Source organism: Notamacropus eugenii, chromosome 3 (assembly GCF_028372415.1).
Source record: "Notamacropus eugenii isolate mMacEug1 chromosome 3, mMacEug1.pri_v2, whole genome shotgun sequence".
Lineage (NCBI taxonomy): Eukaryota > Metazoa > Chordata > Mammalia > Diprotodontia > Macropodidae > Notamacropus > Notamacropus eugenii.
The window spans coordinates 68816038-68835793 of NC_092874.1; the positions used below are offsets into that span (position 1 = coordinate 68816038).

Here is a 19756-nt window from a genome sequence, read left to right on the forward strand (position 1 = left end):
TACCAAAGTTTTTTCTTCCCCATTTGACTCCTTTTCTTCTTATCCTAGATGTATTAGTTTTCAGTTTCTGAAAACTGTTTTCAGTAATCAGTTCTCTGTTTAATCTTTTGTAACTGCCTCTAACTCTTGTTTGGTTAAGACGACATCTTCAGCCACAGCTGTGAGAAGCTATGGTTTGCTTTGCTTCTAATTTTTTAATAGTATAGTTTTTAATATTAAGGTCGCGTATCTGTTTGTAATGTATTGTGGAATATGGTGTACGGTTTTGGTCTAAGTATAACTTCTACCAGATTGGTTTTCAGTATTCCCAGCAGTTTTTATCAAATAAGGGGTTTTTCCCTAGGTAATTACAACTGAAACATTCTTAAATAATCTCTCTCAAAAACGCACATGGGACATATGTATGTTTAGAGATGACATTGGAGGTTTTACTTCCAAGTAAGGTTGTGTATAGAAGAATACAGCTACCATACCTTTTCTGGTCCTTACAGGGTTATCTAAAATGTCTACTTTTGTGGGAAAATTAGAATATTCATTTTTAATTCATTCTGCTTCTTCACAGAGAAGAAATAGAAAGCTTCTATTATCCAGGGTCACTTTTTACTCTGTAACAAAAGACTTTCTTTATAGGAAGAAGGTCCCTAGGTGGTCAGAGGAAATTCAGACCGAAGTCAACAAATCATACTTGTTCCAAAATAAATTTTGCTTCTAACTCTCAAAGTCACACATCTTAAGTTGCTACTGGATAATGTATTTTCACTTTTCTCTCTCACTTTCTTTATGCTTCTTTCAGGGTAGTTTCCAAAACTGAATTAATTTATAAAGGTCCTAAAAATATTAATTTATTTATAGAGCAAAACCTGCCAATGGAACAGAAATTATAAAACTATGAATTACTGAGTAGTAATTTTTCATACAGATTTAAAACCATAATATGGTGTCATGTTAAGACATAAAGAATTCTGCTTTTCCTTCCCAAAGAAGACAACTTAGGATATAGTAAGCTAAGGAATACTGAACACTAACAATTTCCAAGAGCATGGAGCTAAAAAGGGAAGAATTTAAATGTTTTCATTCTCTAACAATAACCTGAATACAGTAGCAGCTTAAAAATATCCTGAAGGTTCTACTAAACTAAATAAAGTATATTTCAATTCTAAGGCTTTTTTTTTTAAAAGAGAACGTTTATGCCTAATTTTGTAGAGCCCAATAACAATACAGCCAAATGGAGAATGGAAAGGGTATGGTGGGAGAGAAGAAGAAATAATGTTTTTGATCCACCCAAAACAATGAAATGTAAAACTGTTTTGATACATACTGTATACATACATTTTTATACATACTGTATTCCCTATGCCATCACCTCCATGAGATAACATGTTCTTTGAGGATGAGGAATATTTCATTTTTCTCTTTGTATCCATAACACCTAGCATGTTGTGGTACACATATTATAGCAGAATCCTGATAGATGAATGCTCATTCCATTGCCAATAATTCCAATATAGTAAACACAGTTACCTTGAAAGTACAGAAATATTACTCAATCAAAAGCACTTGCTGTGAGCAAGGCATGATACTGAACACTAAGGATACAAAGACCAAAAAAAAAAAAGAAAATAGGCCCTACAAGAAACTCATATTCTAATAAGGAAAAGCTATACCATTATGTATATCCAGGGTAAAATGGAGCAGTCTCAGAGGGAAGACACTAGCATTAAGGAGGATTAAGAATGGATTCTTGTAGAAAGTGGGATTTTAAATGAGACATGAAAAAAAGCCAGAGAAGACAGAAGGCAGAGGCAGGGAGTAAAGTATTCCAGGGACAGATGAACAATAGATGAAAAGGACAAAATCAGGACATGGAGTGCCTTTGTATAAGAAACAGTAAGGAAGCCAGGGTCATAGGGTAGAGTACTTAGAGACTGGAAAGGTAGGCAGAGGACAGGTTATAAAGGTTTTAATTATCAAACAGATTTTGCATTTAATCCTGCAAGTAATGATGAGCCACTAAAATTTATTAGGCAGAAGGAATACATGGTCAGACCTGGATTTTAGGAAGGCCACTTTGGTATATGAGTGGAAAACAGACTGGAGTAAGGAGAGGCTTGAAACAGAAAGACCAACTAGAAGCCTATTTTGCAATAGTTCAAGTATGAAGGGATGAGGGCCTACATCAGGGTGGTAGCAGCATGAGAGGAGAGAATGAACCATATAGGAAGGACATGAAAATCAAATCAATAGGATTTGATGGATGTTTGGATATGAAGACAGGGAAAGAGTAAAAAATTGAGACTGATGTCTATGTTGAGTTAGAAATAGTGAAGTTAAGAAGAGGGTTTAGAGTGAAAAATATTGAATTTAGTTTTGGATGTAATGAATTTATGGTGTTTACAAGACATCTTATTTGATATGTAATATGCAATTGGAGATCCAAGACCACAGGTCAGGAGAGAGGTTAGAACTTTATAAACAGATCTTCATAAATGTAACTGAATATGAGTGTGCTGCAAGAAATGATGGGTGTGATCACTGCAACAGAAGCATGGAAAGATCCAGACCAACTGATACAAAGTAAAGTAAGTACAGTCAAGAAAACAACATACACATTAACTACAATAATGTGAATAGAAAGAAAGAACTATAGATCAAAATATCAAAAGTGAATGTAACAAAGATCAAGCAGGACTCAAATGAAGAGATGAGAGGATAATCCAAACCTACCCCTTCACGGAGGTAGAAGGACTACAAGTATTCCCCACTGGACCTGTTTTTGAATTTTTTCAATGTATCCATCAGTTGTACTAATAGTTTTTTCCTTTGCAAAAAATACTACTTGTTACATGGGATGGTTTTCTGGGGAGGGATATTTGGGATAATTGATGATTTAAGAAACAAAGGACAGCAATAAAAACTTATTTTAAAAAAAAGAAGAATTTCCAAACCAAATATTACTTTTTATTATCATTTCTTCCACTACAGATTTTATCAGCTGAGATAAGGAAATCAATAAAGTCATTTCAGGTCATAAGAATCTGAAACACAAAAAAAGCCAAAGTATGAGGAAAAATACTAAGGGTCAGAAAACCCATGAGGCATGGAACACAAGACAAGGTATTTAACCTTCAAAGGGTTTGTGTTTTTTCATTCCTAAAATGAGGATGACCTAAATTATTTTTAGGCCCCCTTCATGTTTTAACAATCTATGATAGTATGAATATTTTAATATATTACTGGTAGAAGATGTTTCTTTGGTTTTTTCTAACACAAATACACACATTTTTTAAATAGGAAATTTAACTTAAAAATAACAAAAATTCAAAGTTGGGAGAGAACTTAAAAATCATCTTGGTCCAAAATCCAAACTCTCCTCCCTCCCTCCCCCCCCCACTTCCCAACCTCTGATGTTGTCAAAAGGCATAATTTAAAGATGAGGAAAATGACGGTTATGGAATGAGCAACTAGCCAGTAGCAAAAGCAGAACTAGAATCTTGTTCCAAAGACTCCTAGTCATGGTTATGTATGCCATTTTGGTCTGAATTTGGCTCTTTATATATGGAGAGTTATACTATCCAAGTAATGAGGCAACTGAAGGATTGAAAAAGCCAGAAAAAAGGTCAGTTTTTTCCCCTTTGGGCAGGTAAAGCAAGTGTTCTAATCACTTAGCACCATCTAGTGGATGGAGAAGACATTGTAGGGGGGGAAAGTTAAATGGATAATTCTGGGACAGCTTTTTTTTTTTTTTAATTACTAGATACAAAATGCTCACTTAGCTAACATCTGTTCAAAATTAAACAGATGTCAACACTATTAAGGGGAGACCAAGGAAATAAAAGGTAAACCAATGACATCATATTATACTATAATACAAGCAAAAAAGTATCTTTTAGTTTTAAGCTTTAAAGAAGTAACTGATTACTAGCATTGCAATGAAATGAGTTTCTTTAAAAACAATCTTTGAGTAGATGATGTACTCAAACTTCATGAAGGATTTAAAAAGCTGATGATTATTCAGTATAATGATAATTGTTTCAAAAAGAACTAATTTTTCTCATCAAATAAGGCATTCAAAAATATAGCTAAAATGCTTTTAACAATACTTGACATTTTGTAAAGCTATTTTAAAATTTAGTTTTTAAAAATATAGAGTACAGAAGTACACATAAATTTGTAGGAATATGAAAGACTATGTTCATTAACAGCTGTCATACTTCAAATATACTGAAGAAATGGAACTGAAAGCCTAAAATATGAATCATTTCTTAATATATTAAATGAAGATTTTAACTTAAAGAGTTTACCTCATGTCAAAGCACAGAATATGGGCTGCCTTAAGTGATATTTACATTGTAAAAGTCTCTGATTGTCCAGAAAGTAAAACCTAAGTGCAGTAACTAATGAACAATGTGAGATTGTTAAAGGACTTCTACCTGGCTTTTACAGGTGATAACAAGAATACCTCCTTCAGTGATGCTTTACAGAGAGTGACACAAAACTTTATAGGCTTATACTAGCAAATTCATTGCAACAACTAAGTAAAGCAAAAACAAGTGTCACCTCCTCTTCAACTCCTGTCACTTGATATTATGGCATTTCCCTATGGGAAAGTGTTCTGGGTGGGTGGATGAGGAGAGGAAAATAACATGTTTCATAAGCCTCACAAATAACAAAACCAAAATAAATTCCTTCATATGGGGGCTTGGTAAATCAAACTCAAGTTCTAATCACACATTCACCTTCAAGAAATTTTAATATTTTATTTTGTTTTGAAATCTCTTTATTCTAAAAAGCATCATGGGTGAGATGAAAATATCTGTTTTCTTCAAAACAAAGTCAACTAAAGTACGACGAAAAAAACTCCCTCAAAATGCATCTGTAAGACAAAAACTGAAAGAAGTTTCCTATTAGATTCTGATTATATTTAATAATTACTCTCTATTCTGCAGTTAAGACAGAGAGGAGAGTTGGCTTTTTAAAGTAAGACTATGACTAGAAAAAAGAGGAAAAATTAGAAACAAATACAAAATTAAATCCTTTTTAGAGTTCTGTTTCAATAAGAGAAATACAATATCTCACTACTTTTTTTAAAAAGGACATTAAAAAAATAAAACAATATTGTGAACTAGTAAGGCACAAAAATTTATCCGGGCCAGTAAAATACCTTATAAAAAATGGAAATATATGCCTAAGTAAATTTTTTAAAAGGAACAAACTACAGCATGTAAAATTTAACGTGGACATTAGAATTAAGGAAAACTGACAAACAATGTTAAGTTGATCAAAAGACTAAATCCGAAGAATAATTTTGTCCATAAAAGGTAATTAAAGATAGCAAAAACTAAATAGCATACAGCAAACTAGAACATCAATACATTTCATGCAGGATTCAGTGAGAAACTTTCACAGTCATAAACAGACTAGACAAGCAGTTCACAGAATAAATGTACACTATATACCTTTTCAATACTTCATTTCTGAAACTTTCAATAATTTCTAAAGCACATAAAAGTCTATATTGAAAGAAAGGGAAAGAAGAGGTGGTCCTAAATTTACCGATTCTTTCTATCACTAAGTGCCTGTACCCTGCCATACTGTACATGAACGCTATATTACTAGGTGCTTAAAATTTTTTTTTTTTACGGAAGTCAATTTTTTAATTCAGATTCAAGTTACTATAGCAAGAAATTGAGAAATGGGACACAAAAGAAAACTTTGGAAAAGTAAATAGAAACAAGTCACCAGCACTTGACAGCTTTATGGAGATTTAGAAGAATGAATAAATGAAAGGGACAATAATACGTATGAAATAAGCTCTCTACTGTACCACAGTTGCATCAGAAACTCTCTCTGATTACCCTAAGCAAAATTTTAAAAAATGATAATATTACATCCTCCCCTACAATTAAGAAAATAATTATTAGTGGGCTGTATGGGCCCTTTGTGGTGTCTACCTTTGCCCAATTCTCACCAGCAGATCCAAGAACCAGCATGCACAGCAGCTACAACCTGGTCAGCAGACAGGCTACATCAGGTTTAGGGTAACCAACCCGCCTGAAACCTGTCAGTGAGCTAGAGTGATGCCTACCCCAAGCATGTAAAGGCTTTTCCCAGTGGAATGCATGGATGATATCAATTTGTTCCAACGGCCATGAACAGGGCTGAAACAAGTGCTATGTAGTGCCTGAAGTCTGGTCTGCCATCAAAGACACCAAGGTCATCCCCAGTCATCTTGACTTCTGTCCTGCCACTGGACTTGGATGACTCCGAAATAGAGAGCAAGGCTAATGTGAAACTCTGACTCACTCTAACTGAAGACAGCACCCATGATGCTACTGATCCTCTTCCAAAAGGAAGTCCGAACAAGAAGGGACAACAGAAAATCAATACTGCCAGGTTGCACAGTACAAGTTGAGACCCCAAGAAGAGACATGGAGATGCTATGGATGTGAAATGGTGCAAATATTGTCAGATTTGGTTTTTTGATGTTGTGAATCATTTTATTTCTATTCTTTCTCTTACTTTTTTTTGATACAGGATGACTCTCTAGAGTCTGTCTTCTGACTTCATCATTCAAATGAAAGTACTCTCTTCATTGACAAACCTAATGGCTTCTTCCTAAGCCTCATTCCTCTGGACTTCTTTGCAACCTCTGCCACTGCCAATCATCCCCTTATCCTTAATGCTCTGTTTTCTCTAGGGTTTTGTGGCATTAGTCTCTCCTGGTTCTCGACCTCCATGTCTGACCCCTCTTCAGTTTATTTTGTTCTTTGTACAGGTCATGTCAGCTAATATGGGCATTTCCCAGGGCTCTTTCATCTTTTTACTTCTCCCTCTATACTATTTCAAATACTAATTAATAACAATAATAATAAATAGCTTGCATTTACATAACACCTACTATGTGCTGGGCACTTTGCTAAGCACTTTACAAATATTATCTCATTTGATCTTCACAACAACCCTGGGAAGTGGGTGCTATTACAATTCCCATTTTAAAATTGAGGAAACTGAGGCAGAGAGAGGTTAAGTGACTTGTTCAAAGTCATACACCTAGTAAATGTCTGAGACTAGATTTGAACTCTGGTCTTCCTGACTCCAGGTCACCTGGTGATCAGTTCTCAAGGACTCAATTAAGATCCTCATTATGATGATTTCAGATTTGTTTATCCAGCATTAACTTCTTTAATAATCTCCCATCTCACATCTCCAACTGCCTATTAACAGCTTGAACTGGAGGCCCATAGATATCTTAAACTCAATAAACCTTCTCTTCTTCTAGACTTCCCTATCAGTGTAGAAGACCTCGTTTCACCATCCTCCTAGTCACCCACTCTTAATTTTTACACCCCTCCATATATAATCTGTAGTCAAATCTATCAATTTTATACATAAATATAATATATATATTTTTGTGTGTATCTGAGAAGTAACATTTCTCTTATAATGCCCTCTTCTCTCCCCTAACATGGCCTTTAACCTAATAAAGGCTTTCATCATTTCATGCCTCAACTATTACAACAGGCTGCTGCTTGGTCTCTCTGTCACAAATCTCTCAGTCTATCCCCAATTTAGCTTTCAAATTGTTCAACCTAAAGAACAGGGCTAATCATGTCACCCTCCCTTAACCTCCAGCATCTCCCTATCATTCTGTGAATTATTATGAGAAAGGTTTTCATTTTTGTCAGTCAATATGAATTTATTAAACACTTACCATATGCCAAGCACTATACTAAGCACTAGAGATGTGGGGGAAAGGAAGTAAGGCAAAAGACAGTCTCAACTCTCAAGGAGCTCAGTCTAAAAGAGACAACATGCAAACAACTATGCACAAAGAAAATATATTCAGTATAATCTGCCGGTAATCAAAAGAAAGAAGCACCAGCATTAAGAGGCCTCAAGGAAGGCTTTGTGTAGGATAAGGGCTTTTAGTTTGGATTTCAAGACAGCCAAGAAGCAGAGATGAAGAGGCAAAAAAATTCCAAGAATAGGGCATGTGGTGGTTCAGTCATGTCAGTCCATGTCCAACTTCTCAGGACCCCATTGGGGTTTTCTTGGCAAAGATGCTGGAATGGTTGGTCATTTCCTTCTCTAGTTCATTGTCCAGATGAGAAAATTGAAGCAAATAGGGTTAAATGACTTGCCCAGGGTCACGCAACTAATAAGTGTCTGAGGCTGGATTTGAACTCAGGTCTTCCTGACTCCAGGCACAGCATTCTATTCACTGAGTCATCTAGGTGCCAGAGCTAGACACTAGCTAGCCAGTGAAAAACACACAGAGTTTAGAGATGGTTGTCTTGTGAACGGAAGAGAAAGGAGACCAGTATCACTAGATTACATAGTATGTGGGGACAAGTAGGACCTAAAAACACCAAAAAAGTACAAGTAGGTCAGGTTATAAAGGATTTTGAATGCAAGAAGATTTTTTATTTGATCCTGGAGATTATATGAATGTGTTGCAGGTTATCGTACAGGTAAATGACATGGTCAAATCAATACTTTGGAAAGATCAATTTGAAAGCTAAGTCAAGAATAGAGGCCAGCAAATAGACTACTGCAATGGTCTGGGAACAACATGATGAGGGCCTGAAGACTGGCAGACCTATCAGAAAAGAAAAGAATGTGTCATTCAAGAGACTTTAAAAAATAAAATCAATAGGTCTTGGCAACAAATAAGATAAGGAAGATGAGAAGGAAGGGTAGAGGATGACACCTTAGTTATGAACCTGGGTAACTGGGAGGATAGTAGGGCCTTCTACAGTGCTAGGAAAATTCAGAAAAGGAGTTTTGGGATAAAGATGAGTTCTGCTTGAACATAAATTTAATGTCTACAAGACATCCAGTTCAAAAGGCCTAAATAGGTAGGAGAGGGGAAGGGAGGAGAACCAAAAGGTTCTGAACTGGGCAGTGGCAGTTTTCTCCACAAGAAGATAAATTTAAGGCTACTATTATTGAGGCCTCCAGCCCCTGGTAAAATTATTTTAAATCAGATAGTTCTAAGTTGTGTTCTGCTTACATCCATTTTATAATGCATACTATAATTCCTATATAAATGAAAATCAAAATGGAGAAAAAATCATTCAAACCACATATTTTAGGAACTATTTAGCTCTGATATATTTTATGCTATTACAGTAACTTAAAACGTAGACTTCAAAAGGACATGATTTGCCACTTATGTGAAAGCTCAAAAAGTTTTCAGTAAGATTTGAAAAACAGGCTCCATTCATTCACCCTCAGTCCCATGCATATAATACTTGAACATCTTACCATACTTCTAAAAATGACCACATATGGATACTGTTTGGAGAGTAAGCATTACAAAGGTAGCAATTTTACTCAAAGGCTCAGGAATTCATGTCTTCAGAAAGCTCTGCATGTTTCTGTGCCTGAAAAATGTAAACTATAGTGTAAGACATAACCTTTCCTACTTTTCCTAAAGAACTGGCTGAATAATTACCTTTCATTGGCCAAAGAGTGTTACCAGCTGCTGATACCCAACTCCCCACAATGTAGGGCCAGGGGGCCATGGATCGTTCACATTGTCTGGCACTTTCCCTCTTCATCCTACCCAAGGCAAACACCATTTCAGACACAAGTAACATAACCTTCCCAATGGGTTTACTGTGTGAACTTGAGGCTGCTGGCTCCCTGCACATGGACAATATAATTTTCTTTCAAAGACCACTCCACTGACAAGTATCTCTTGAAACACTCATTCAGATTTAAATTAGATTTTAAATGATGTAAACACTACCCCATTTCTTCTAAAACCACTCTCACTCTAATTAGGGCAGCTAGGTGGTGCAGTGGATAGAGCACCAGTGCAGAAGTCAGGAGGACCTGAGTTCAAATCTCACCTCAGACACTTGACACTCACTAGCTGTGTGACCTTGGGCAAGTCACTTAACCCCAAATGCCTCATCCTGGGTCATCTCCAGTCATCCTGATGAATATCTGGGCACTGGATTCAGATGGCTCTGGAGGAGAAGTGAGGCTGGTGACCTGCACGTCCCTCCCTCCCTCAAAACAAAGTCAAGTGCAAGTCATGTCATCATTTCTCTGATGGCATGGTCTTCTTCAGCAATGAAGGATGAAGACAGATGAACACACACACACACACACACACACGCAAAGTGAAAAGTAGGTAGGGAATAGAAGTATTAGAAGAGTATAAGAGTTTACATGAAATGATATTCAACAAAGTCTCATTTTTCAAACGATAACACTAGGGATTATATTTACAAACTCAAAACAATAAATTGAAATAAATTTAAGAAAATATAAAAAAAACAAAGAGAGAGCCGGTCAAAACAAAGTAATTATCATTCTTACTGTCTGCTTCCTAGAATTTCTAGTTAAAGGAATATAGTGCAGCATAAAGACAATGAACTGGGAGTCAGAAGAACTGGCTTAAAGCTATAGTTTGGGCCATTAGTCATTTGCAAGCTGAGAGAAGTGAGACCTATTTCCTAATCTAATCATCATTTGAGCTCTTGTTATGTATAAAACTTTGTGGGAGGCCTTGGAGAGAAAAGGACAGATGCAAAAGATGTTAAGAAGGTAGAATCAATGAGGTCTGGAAATCACTGGATATGGGAAGGTGGTCAGGAAAAGCAAAGAGATAAGTATGACTAGAATACTGAAAACATGGGCAACGGAAAAGGCAATAATATCCTCAATAAGAAGAAAATTTAAATGAAGGATGACATAATCAGGGCAAAGATAAATTACAATATGAGGAAGATAATAAATTGTTTTAGACGTGTTAAGTTGGCAATGACGTTGTTCAGTGTAGATGGAGAGGCCCAGCACACAGTTGCTAACATAGAATTGAAGCTCAGGAGAGAAATTAAGGATGTTAACATAGATCCGATAGTCATTTGCAAAGGGATAAGTGGACTCATGAAGACTGTGAAGGCCACTAATGGACAAAGTGTTGAAAGAAAAGAGAACCCAGTACAGAACCTTTGGGGAAGCTGTGTTACCCCTATCTAGCAAAGAAGAATTTTTATAAAAGATTGGTCAGATAGAATAACCAAGAGCATTTCACAGAAACCAAGGGAGAAGAAGAGTGTGCAGGAGGAGGGGCTTATTAACAATGCCAAAAGCTACACTGGGATATTACCCAGAATGAGGACTGAGAAAAGGTCATTGGAATTAGCAATTAAGAAATTGTTGGTAAGCTTGGAGAAAGAAATAAGTATAAGGAAAATAAACTAGATTAGAAGGGAATGACAAGTGAGTAGCAAATGAGAAAAAATGAGCCAATGTGTGTGACCCTTTTGTGGTGTTTTATCATAAAGAGACAAAGGCTAAGAGGGAAGATATGGTTAAGTGGAAAGGCTCTTTTGGTTTGTTTTCTTTTTTAAAATGGGAAAGAAATAGTAGTGTTTACAAGTGAAAAGGTAGAATCCAGTATATCAGGAGAGACTGACGCTCACCAAAACAAAAGGGAAAGAGCAACAACATATGAGCAAGGATGGAGTGGACAAGGAGTAAGAAAGGAAACAATGGAAGATGTGAAGATGTAAAGCGACTAATGTATGGACTTGGGAAAGAGAGGAAGCTCAAAATGAATGGCCTCTATTTTTAATCAGGGAAGAATGAATAAGAAATTATGCAGTATATAAGGCTACAGCTCAGATGAGACTGCAGGACCTAGCACTTGGCTGCTGGCTACTGCTACACATATCTCAGATACGCTCCTATTCCACCAGGTACCAGGAGTCTTCAGACCTGAATTTCCAAGACTTTATGCCCTCATTTTGTTGGGGAGTTAATTTACCCAGCTTTAGAACTGGCCCTCAGGTGAAACTGCCTTGTCTAGAGCCCTCTCTTGCTAAGCTGAGCCCAAACTCTTAGAGCAGGCTTTATCCTTTCTAGCCATCCAGCGGAAATACAGAGAGCAGAGTTTTCTTGCCATCTACCTTACCACCGTGAATAACAACACCTCATCCAGACCTCTTTTTCAACTCCAGCTCAGAGAATAATCAAAGCAGTACTCTTTTGCTACTGAAAAAAAGATATGAAAATCCACTGCTTTATGGCTCCACTGTAATCTCTATAACTACCTGCATCAAAAACTCCCTCACTTGAGCACTACACCATGGTATATTTTTATTAAAAGCAAAAGTAAGTATAAACAGGCACTCATGTTAACTTTTATTTTTTAGATAACTTACCTGATTATACCACTTTTATTTCTGATGCCTGTATACTAGGACCACAAATGAAACAACCAACTACTTCACAGTTCAACAAATATTTGTTAAGCTAGGGACAGTTCTGAGAGAGAGAGAGGGAGAGAGAGAAAGAGAGTGAGAATATGTTCTTACAGGCCTTAACATTCTACCAAGAGGATACAATTGTTATAAGACTGGGGAATAGTGAGACTTTAATTTGTCTGAAAAAGCTCTTAGGATGGTAGTGGACTCAAGGTCAATATCACGTGGTAGCCAAAAAGCTAATGTGATTTCCGGGTATTCTAAGAAATGCATAGCTTCCAGGAATAAGAAAGTTATTGCTCCATAGTACTCTGCCCCTAGTCAAGAGTGTTATGTCCAACTCTGAGCTCCACAGCACAGAAAGGCAACTGGGTAGGTAACAGTATTTGAGTTCATATCATATGAAGACTGGTTAAAGGAAAAAGGGATAGTTAGCCTGAATTAGAAAAGGAGACTCAAGAGACACATGATAGCTGTCTTCCACTGAAGGCATGTGAAGTGGAAGGGATTTAAGACTTCCTATGTTCAGACCTAGAGGAAAGAATTAGGAATAACTCATAAAAATTAAACTGAGGTTTGGTGTAAGGCACAACTTCCCAAGAAGCAGAGCTAGCCAAAAGAGGAATGGAACACCTTGGAACCAGCAGGTTCCCCTTCGTTGTAAGTTTTCCAGCAGAGACTAAATGGCTACTTACCACTTAGGCTTGGGTATGGATTGGACTAAATGGCCACTTTCCAATTCTAAAATTCTGTGAGAGTTTATTTCTATGTGTGGCCAAGTGACTCAGAATAACTACTGGCCATCACACTTAAGAAACACATAAATTTAGTAAGGTCTTGCAAAAGGAAGAATCTTTTTGACACTGTGTGTTCTGACTTTTTAGTTTGGAAAATAAAGTCACAGCAAGCGTAAAACATTTTAATTAAGGTAAGAACGTGTCTCTTAACATTTTCTTCTCTGAAGGACGATTACCAACGGTAAGTATATTTGAACAACAGTTTCACTCCATTGTTTAAATACTACATGAGAATTTTTTAATCTTTTTTATTCCATGGACCCCTTTGGTAGACTAGTAGACATCTTACTCTATGAATTCTTTCTGAGAATAATGTTTTGTTGCCTATATTCACAAGAGAGAATCAGTTAAAGATCAATGACAACAGAATCAAATGTTTTCCCACTCAAGTTCACAGAAGCCCTGAACTATGGGACCTCAAGTTAAAAACTTCTGCTGAGAAAAATTATTATTTTTCTTTCATATTAATAGCCAATTACTAAAACTGGGAAGACCCCAGCTTTGTCCTCCTATCTTATTTCCTTGTCCGATCTCTCAAGAACAGGGCTAATGGGGACTACTCCAACTACTTCAGGCATGGCTGGGGGATACAGATTCTTTGCCTAGACTGCTGAAGGCTGGGGATTGTCTAGATATAGGGATAGTTTCTCTGTTCACAGTGACATGATGTCACTCTCAGCCCCTCATCAATGGAGTGAGCTCATTTCTCTTTGTAAAGTCCACCTCTCATCAAATGTTAACCAATCACTGGCCACCCTTAGGAACACTCCTCTTCCATGATCATATAAGCTGTGAGCCCATTACCATGAGGGTCTTTGGCCTTCAAGTGAGCTACTGGTCTTTTATTAAAAATTTTGGCATTGTTAATAAAATGACTAATTACCCAGAAATTACATCTCAAACTTTTTAAAAGCCACGTTGTTCTTAATGGATGATAAGCTTCTAATATCATCTTGGTTTGTATACCATCCTGAAATAATGCATTAGGCAGGTCAATTTATCTTTGATATATTCAAAGCTTATCACATACTTTTTATTGGTGTGGTATTTAGCCAACTTCAGTTGGCCAATTTGGTGAATTCCACTCAAAGTATTCATTCCCTTCTTCCCTGCTAGACTAACAAAAGTCTACTACCCAGAGTTGCATTCTCCTAAAAAGTATCTTTTAAAATAGACGCTTTTGTTTCTACCGCTTTTACTCCTCCCATCTCATAAAATGCTCTTTCATGAAAAAAGATGTTTATACAAAACAAACCAACACACTGACTCTATCATCACTGAAGCACAGGCTTCATTATGTACCTGTAATCAGTCCATAACTTCTTTCATCAGAGGACAAAATTCTCCCTCATCATCAAATCTTCTGGAGCCAAGATTGGTCACAAATTCTGATTTTAGTACTGTTTTACTTTACCTTTTGTGATCACTGTATATCCTAATCAGTACTTTCTGTAAGGATGACCTATGTCAACAAATAAGCAAAACACTATGTTTGAAGGGATCAACTGGGCACTTCCAGAAGAATTTTTAAAACCATTCTGAAGAAGTTATTCAACCAGGTTTTAACTCCAAGCAGATTCAAAGCTAGCTGTGGCTTGAAACAGACTTAAGAATTATTCAAAAGATGGTGCCTCAGCCTAGATCAAAGAATGGACACTTTAAACCACTCTGTAAGCAATATCTTTCTTGTTCTACTATAGCCAATCTATGGATGACTGACAATTTCTCAGTACCACATGGGTGATATACGTAACTATGTGCCTAACTAAGCATCTTTTCAGGCGCTTTCAGGTAAATGCTTTGGGGATTCAAAGAGTACTCCTATTATTTTCCATACCAGAAACCTAGATAAAAGTAAAGAAATGAGGCAAACACTAATTACTGAATTTCTCCACAAACTTGTGGAAAAGTACATTCTATATAAAGCTAACAGTCTTCTGAAGAATATGTAAAATAAAGAATACTGATGAAACTTGAATGTTCCTTCTAACAAGTAAAAATAAACAAGCAAAAAAAGGTTTACTTTCACTTAATATGTTCAGAGAGTGAGTAAAGAAGCGGTTCAATTTTTTTTTCAAAGACAAGAAAGAAACTCAATTTCTATAAGGGTATAGATGATAAGGTCATCAATGATATCTTAGTATTATGAGAAGCAAAGAAGCCAGAGTGAATAAAAAGCACGCATCAAAAAGAATTGGGTTTGAGTCCCACTGAACAAAATGAATGTAAGAAAATAAATGAATAAAAAACATTATGATGCATTTATTATGTGCCAAGCATTGTGCTAAGGCCTGGAGACAGAAAAATGCAACACTTGTTGCCCACCAGGAGCCTACATTCTAAGGACAGACAATACTTATGGGGGTGGTAGCCAAGGAAGGATCTTTTGATTCCGATTATAAGGGCAGTGAGGGGAGCCATGGCTCAATAAGCTGATATCCCCTTTCTAGAAGCAATGACAGTTGATTTGATTATTGTTCCAAAACTAGAAAGCAGGGCAGGAAGTAGGAAACCCAAGTTAGGTAATATGGCTGGGGAGTATCTAATTGGAAGGTAAGACCATGGACTCCAAAACCTCCATTTAAGGAGGGAGCCTAGCTCAGAACATCTCTTCATTTCTCACCTGAAGGCACTACTTTGGGAAGTTTTTCATGATGCCCACCACCGACCACCTCCACTTTTTATATTCCTCTTGTGTGTTGTCTTCTTATTAGATTGTAAGCTCCTTGAAGACAGGCACTGTCTCTTCTTTATGTATATTTGTATCCCCAGAGCTTAGCCCAATTCCTGGAACATGGTAGGCACTTTAAAAACGTTTACTGATTAACAAATGAGTGAAATGAAGCATTGACAGAACCAGGCCAAATGCAGTGATCCACTGAAGAAACACCCATCAGGACAGAGGAGGCCTCCAGCATGGAAGTTCTAGAGGTAAAAAGGTTAAGTCCTCGGCAGCACCTCAGAAGGCCACTATCCTATGCAAGGTATTAGAAAACCTAGCTTCAAGGTCCAGTTCTGCTGTTACTAGCCATGTGACACTTACGAAACTTACTTTAACCTATTAGTACCTCAATTTTCATGTCTCTAAAATAGAGCCAACGACACTTGCACTACCAAGCTTGCCAGCTAATTCTGAAGCACACGTTTACTTAACAAACTCTAAAGCATCACATAAAAATAAGCTAGTACTAATACACTGGTCCAAAAAACCAAAAACTCACAACCCACAACACATTCCCACTGATGTTAGAAAGTGCAATGAACACATAAAAGTCCAGAGAAAGCGTTCAATAAATGTTTGCAGAAATAAATAGGAACAAATACATGAGAATAATGAGAACTCCATAAGAAAGAAAACTGCACCCTATACGGGAGAAGATGAACTAGGACAAGTACTTTCATTTTCCTCTGCCCCTCACTCACTCAATCCTAACTTCTCCAGTAGTATACTTCCTGGACCTTCTTGCTATCTATGGTATGCTATGCTTCAAAGATTGGTAACAACAGCAGCTAACGTTTCTGTAGGGTTTCAAGGTTTTCAAAGCACTCTGAATACACTGCCTCATTTGATCATCAGAAAAACCCTGTCAGCTAGATGCTAACTTATCCTTATTTTACAGATCAGCAAACTAAGGCTGATACAGATTAAGTAATTTGCCCACAGTTAGATGCTACTGTGAGAAGCAGGATCTGAATCGAGGTCTTCCTGATTCCTAGTCAAGCCCTGATGCTATTAAATCATGCTACAATAGTCACTGATAAGAACCACTGCTCAATTTGTTGAAGTTAATTACATATATATATATGTATATAAGCAAAATCAACGAATATCCTCGCATTACTTCAATAAGCCTACTGTACCACTGCTAAGAACATCCTAAACTGGCTGTCTATGCCTCTTCCTGATAACTGAGGATTTGGTTAATAACATTTTCTTAGATAAATGTACCAGTGACCAAAAGCTGAAAACTTACCACTATGTATGAGAATCATCTTGTGGTAGTTTAACAATTTTTCCCTTGTTAAATTAAGATTAAGTCAAGAAAATTTCAGGATAGAGCAAAACAAAGTCTTCTATTTGGTCATTTCTAATTTACAAATCAGCATCTTCACCTACCTACACAGGTATGAATTCCAAAACAAGATTTTAACTCATTCCAGAAGTAACTTTCATCAAATAAAATGTATTTTATTCTGTTGAAACACTGCTAATAGTTATTATCCAGTCTTAAAATAGGATTCTTGATAGCGTACATTTTTGCAACCTGTAGCTTGTTCTAACAATCTGATGTTAGAACCTCCCAAGTTCACTTTTTGTAGCCATTATTTTTGCTTTGTGAATTTTAATAAATAGGCCAGATAAAAGGCATTCAGATTATACGTGACAAAAGTGGAAGAAAATGGTATTAAAAGGTAGTAAATTTATTTGAAACCAACTTAGTAATCAATTAAATAAGGTACTTTCCATTTAAAACAATTGCATTTTCCAGATTTTGCTACATTATGCCTTCACTACAGTTACAATTCTTTTACTTCAATGTTTAATGCATTTTTGTTGTTTTTTAAACAGAGAAGTAGTGTGACATCATGGATAAAGCATGGGCCTTGGAGTCCTAAAGAGCTGAGTTCTAGTCTGACCTCCCACAAGGCAACTGTGTGACTATGGATGAGTCCCTTAACCTCAATGTCCCAAGTCACTTTTTAAGACTATAATTTGCAGATGAATTGCTGGCCTGCATCATTAGAAGTGTTCATACTGGCAATAAGCTACACCACTGATACCTGTTTTTTTATGGCACCAGCTATATATTCCACTAACACTTTGCTGTGCTGGTACATACATTATAAAAAGTTAAGTTGTTTTCTTATTCCAATCTCTCTGGCTTGGACCAGTGAGACCAATGTAAACTAAGACAATTACTGACAAAAAGTTTCACTATTTAATAATTAACATATTTAATAGCTACCACCTATAAATCTCTTTCCTGTAGTAATTTTCTCGTTTTCAAATTTTCTGATGTAACTAAACAGGCCTTCAATATTCAGTTAAAAATAAATGCAACATAATATCCTTTTCCCCGAAATATAAATGAACTTATTCTTTTAAAGAAGTAATCACATAATTATACGTAATGCTTTCTATTTTAATACGAAATCAGTTTCAATAAGTCAACAGATATTTGACTTTAATATCATGAAAAAAAACATTTTTATCATGAGTCAAAGTTTCAGCATAGCCAAATGGAAATATACCCTTCAAAAATTTCCTAAAGCTAAACTCTTTCCTTGCAAAAAAATGTTTTTTTTCTTTCTCAAGCCGTGGCAACTTGTAAAGAGGCATTTTTCCAAAGACATTTTAAAAGCTTAATAAAATACCCTTTTATTAAGAGTTATTTAGCCTCTTTACAAGTTGCTACTGCTTGAGAAACAAAAAATAATTTTTTTTAATTTACAAAATAGAAAAAATGGCAGTCAAAATTCCATCACAAATGGATAGCCAAGTTTTTAATTTTCTGAGGTTATTTATTTTCAAGTGCTATTTCTCAGTTCTAAACCTCTTCTAACAACTGACAACCGTAACAATTTTGCTGAATTATGTGTAGGTTTGGATATTTCTGTGGCATGGGTTACTACACCTCCTACAGAATCAGCGGAGCCCTCTAAATTTCCCTTCAGCTTGACTTAAAACTCTCTGAGAGAACTCAATTGATATTTCCAGAAGCATGGATAGTACATTTTCCAGTAAGCTACTTGGTTTCCTTTTACTATTTTAAGCAGTTTGACCATTACCAGGACTGCTTTGCATACTTATGTGTCAAGGTTTGATTTCTGGTTCCTGATCATTTTCATGGCAAAAACACTTCAATGAAATCATCTCTCAAACTGATTTTATTCATATTAACTGCAATATGTTTTATACAAAATACCATTTTCAGTGGAGGAATGCCAGTAAAAGAAAGAGCTTACTAGAATTTCAGTTGATTTTGTTAAAGGAAATTATTTTAAATTAATGTGGCTACAGAACTGTTGCCATACTTGACCTCAGAAAATATATTCCTTCTAATTTTTTTCTGTGAACATTTATTTATTTAAGCTAAACTCCAGCTCCTGAATGTTGACCATAAAGAAGTCTAAAATTTCCTGCTATTTCATACTCTTTTTCTAAACAAAGGCAAACATATGTTTGCTGCATTAGTATACACTGCCAGAACATCACTATTAAGTGAAATCATCTATGTATTTTTAGTGGAATCTTTAACAACTTCCACTCCTGTCAGAAATTCAGTGAGTTGAAACAAGGCTGTTTTGTTTTCAGGGAGTAACAATCTGATTGCTGGTTTACTAGATGGCGCTCAAAACATTTTTCCATATGCTCTTCTCAAAGAGAATCTGACTTCAGTGTGGTTTACCTTCACCAGTGAATGAAGGCTTTTTTCACCAAACATATCCCAGAGGAAGGTTAGGTCTTCCTGGCTGTCCACATGTGGCTGCAGCTGGGCTGGCAATGCAGTCAGCAGCTCATACAGACCTATAAAGTGAAAATAAAACACAAAGTGTAATCTAAAGGTGATCTCATTAATTTTGCTTCACAGGTCTATGTCACTGGCTGCCTGAGGCATGTCATTCTAACTGGATAAGAAGACTGAGCCATGAAGCAATACATTTGTCTAAAGAAGCAGAGTAAGCATTCTGTTTTAAGGTCCTAAGAAGCCTGTAAAAATGCAATAGTTTTTA

At 36.2% G+C, this 19756-nt stretch overlaps 1 protein-coding gene across 5 annotated transcripts in view; it reads right to left on the reverse strand.

The window, feature by feature from the left end:
- Window positions 1–19756, reverse strand: part of MPP7 (MAGUK p55 scaffold protein 7) — a 287051-nt gene that overhangs the window by 159998 nt on the left and 107297 nt on the right. For all 5 annotated transcript variants that reach the window (XM_072651829.1, XM_072651826.1, XM_072651828.1 and 2 more), the window contains one exon: window positions 19432–19550. In XM_072651829.1, coding sequence (XP_072507930.1) covers window positions 19432–19550 — 119 coding nt within the window. The remainder of the gene's footprint in view (window positions 1–19431; window positions 19551–19756) is intronic.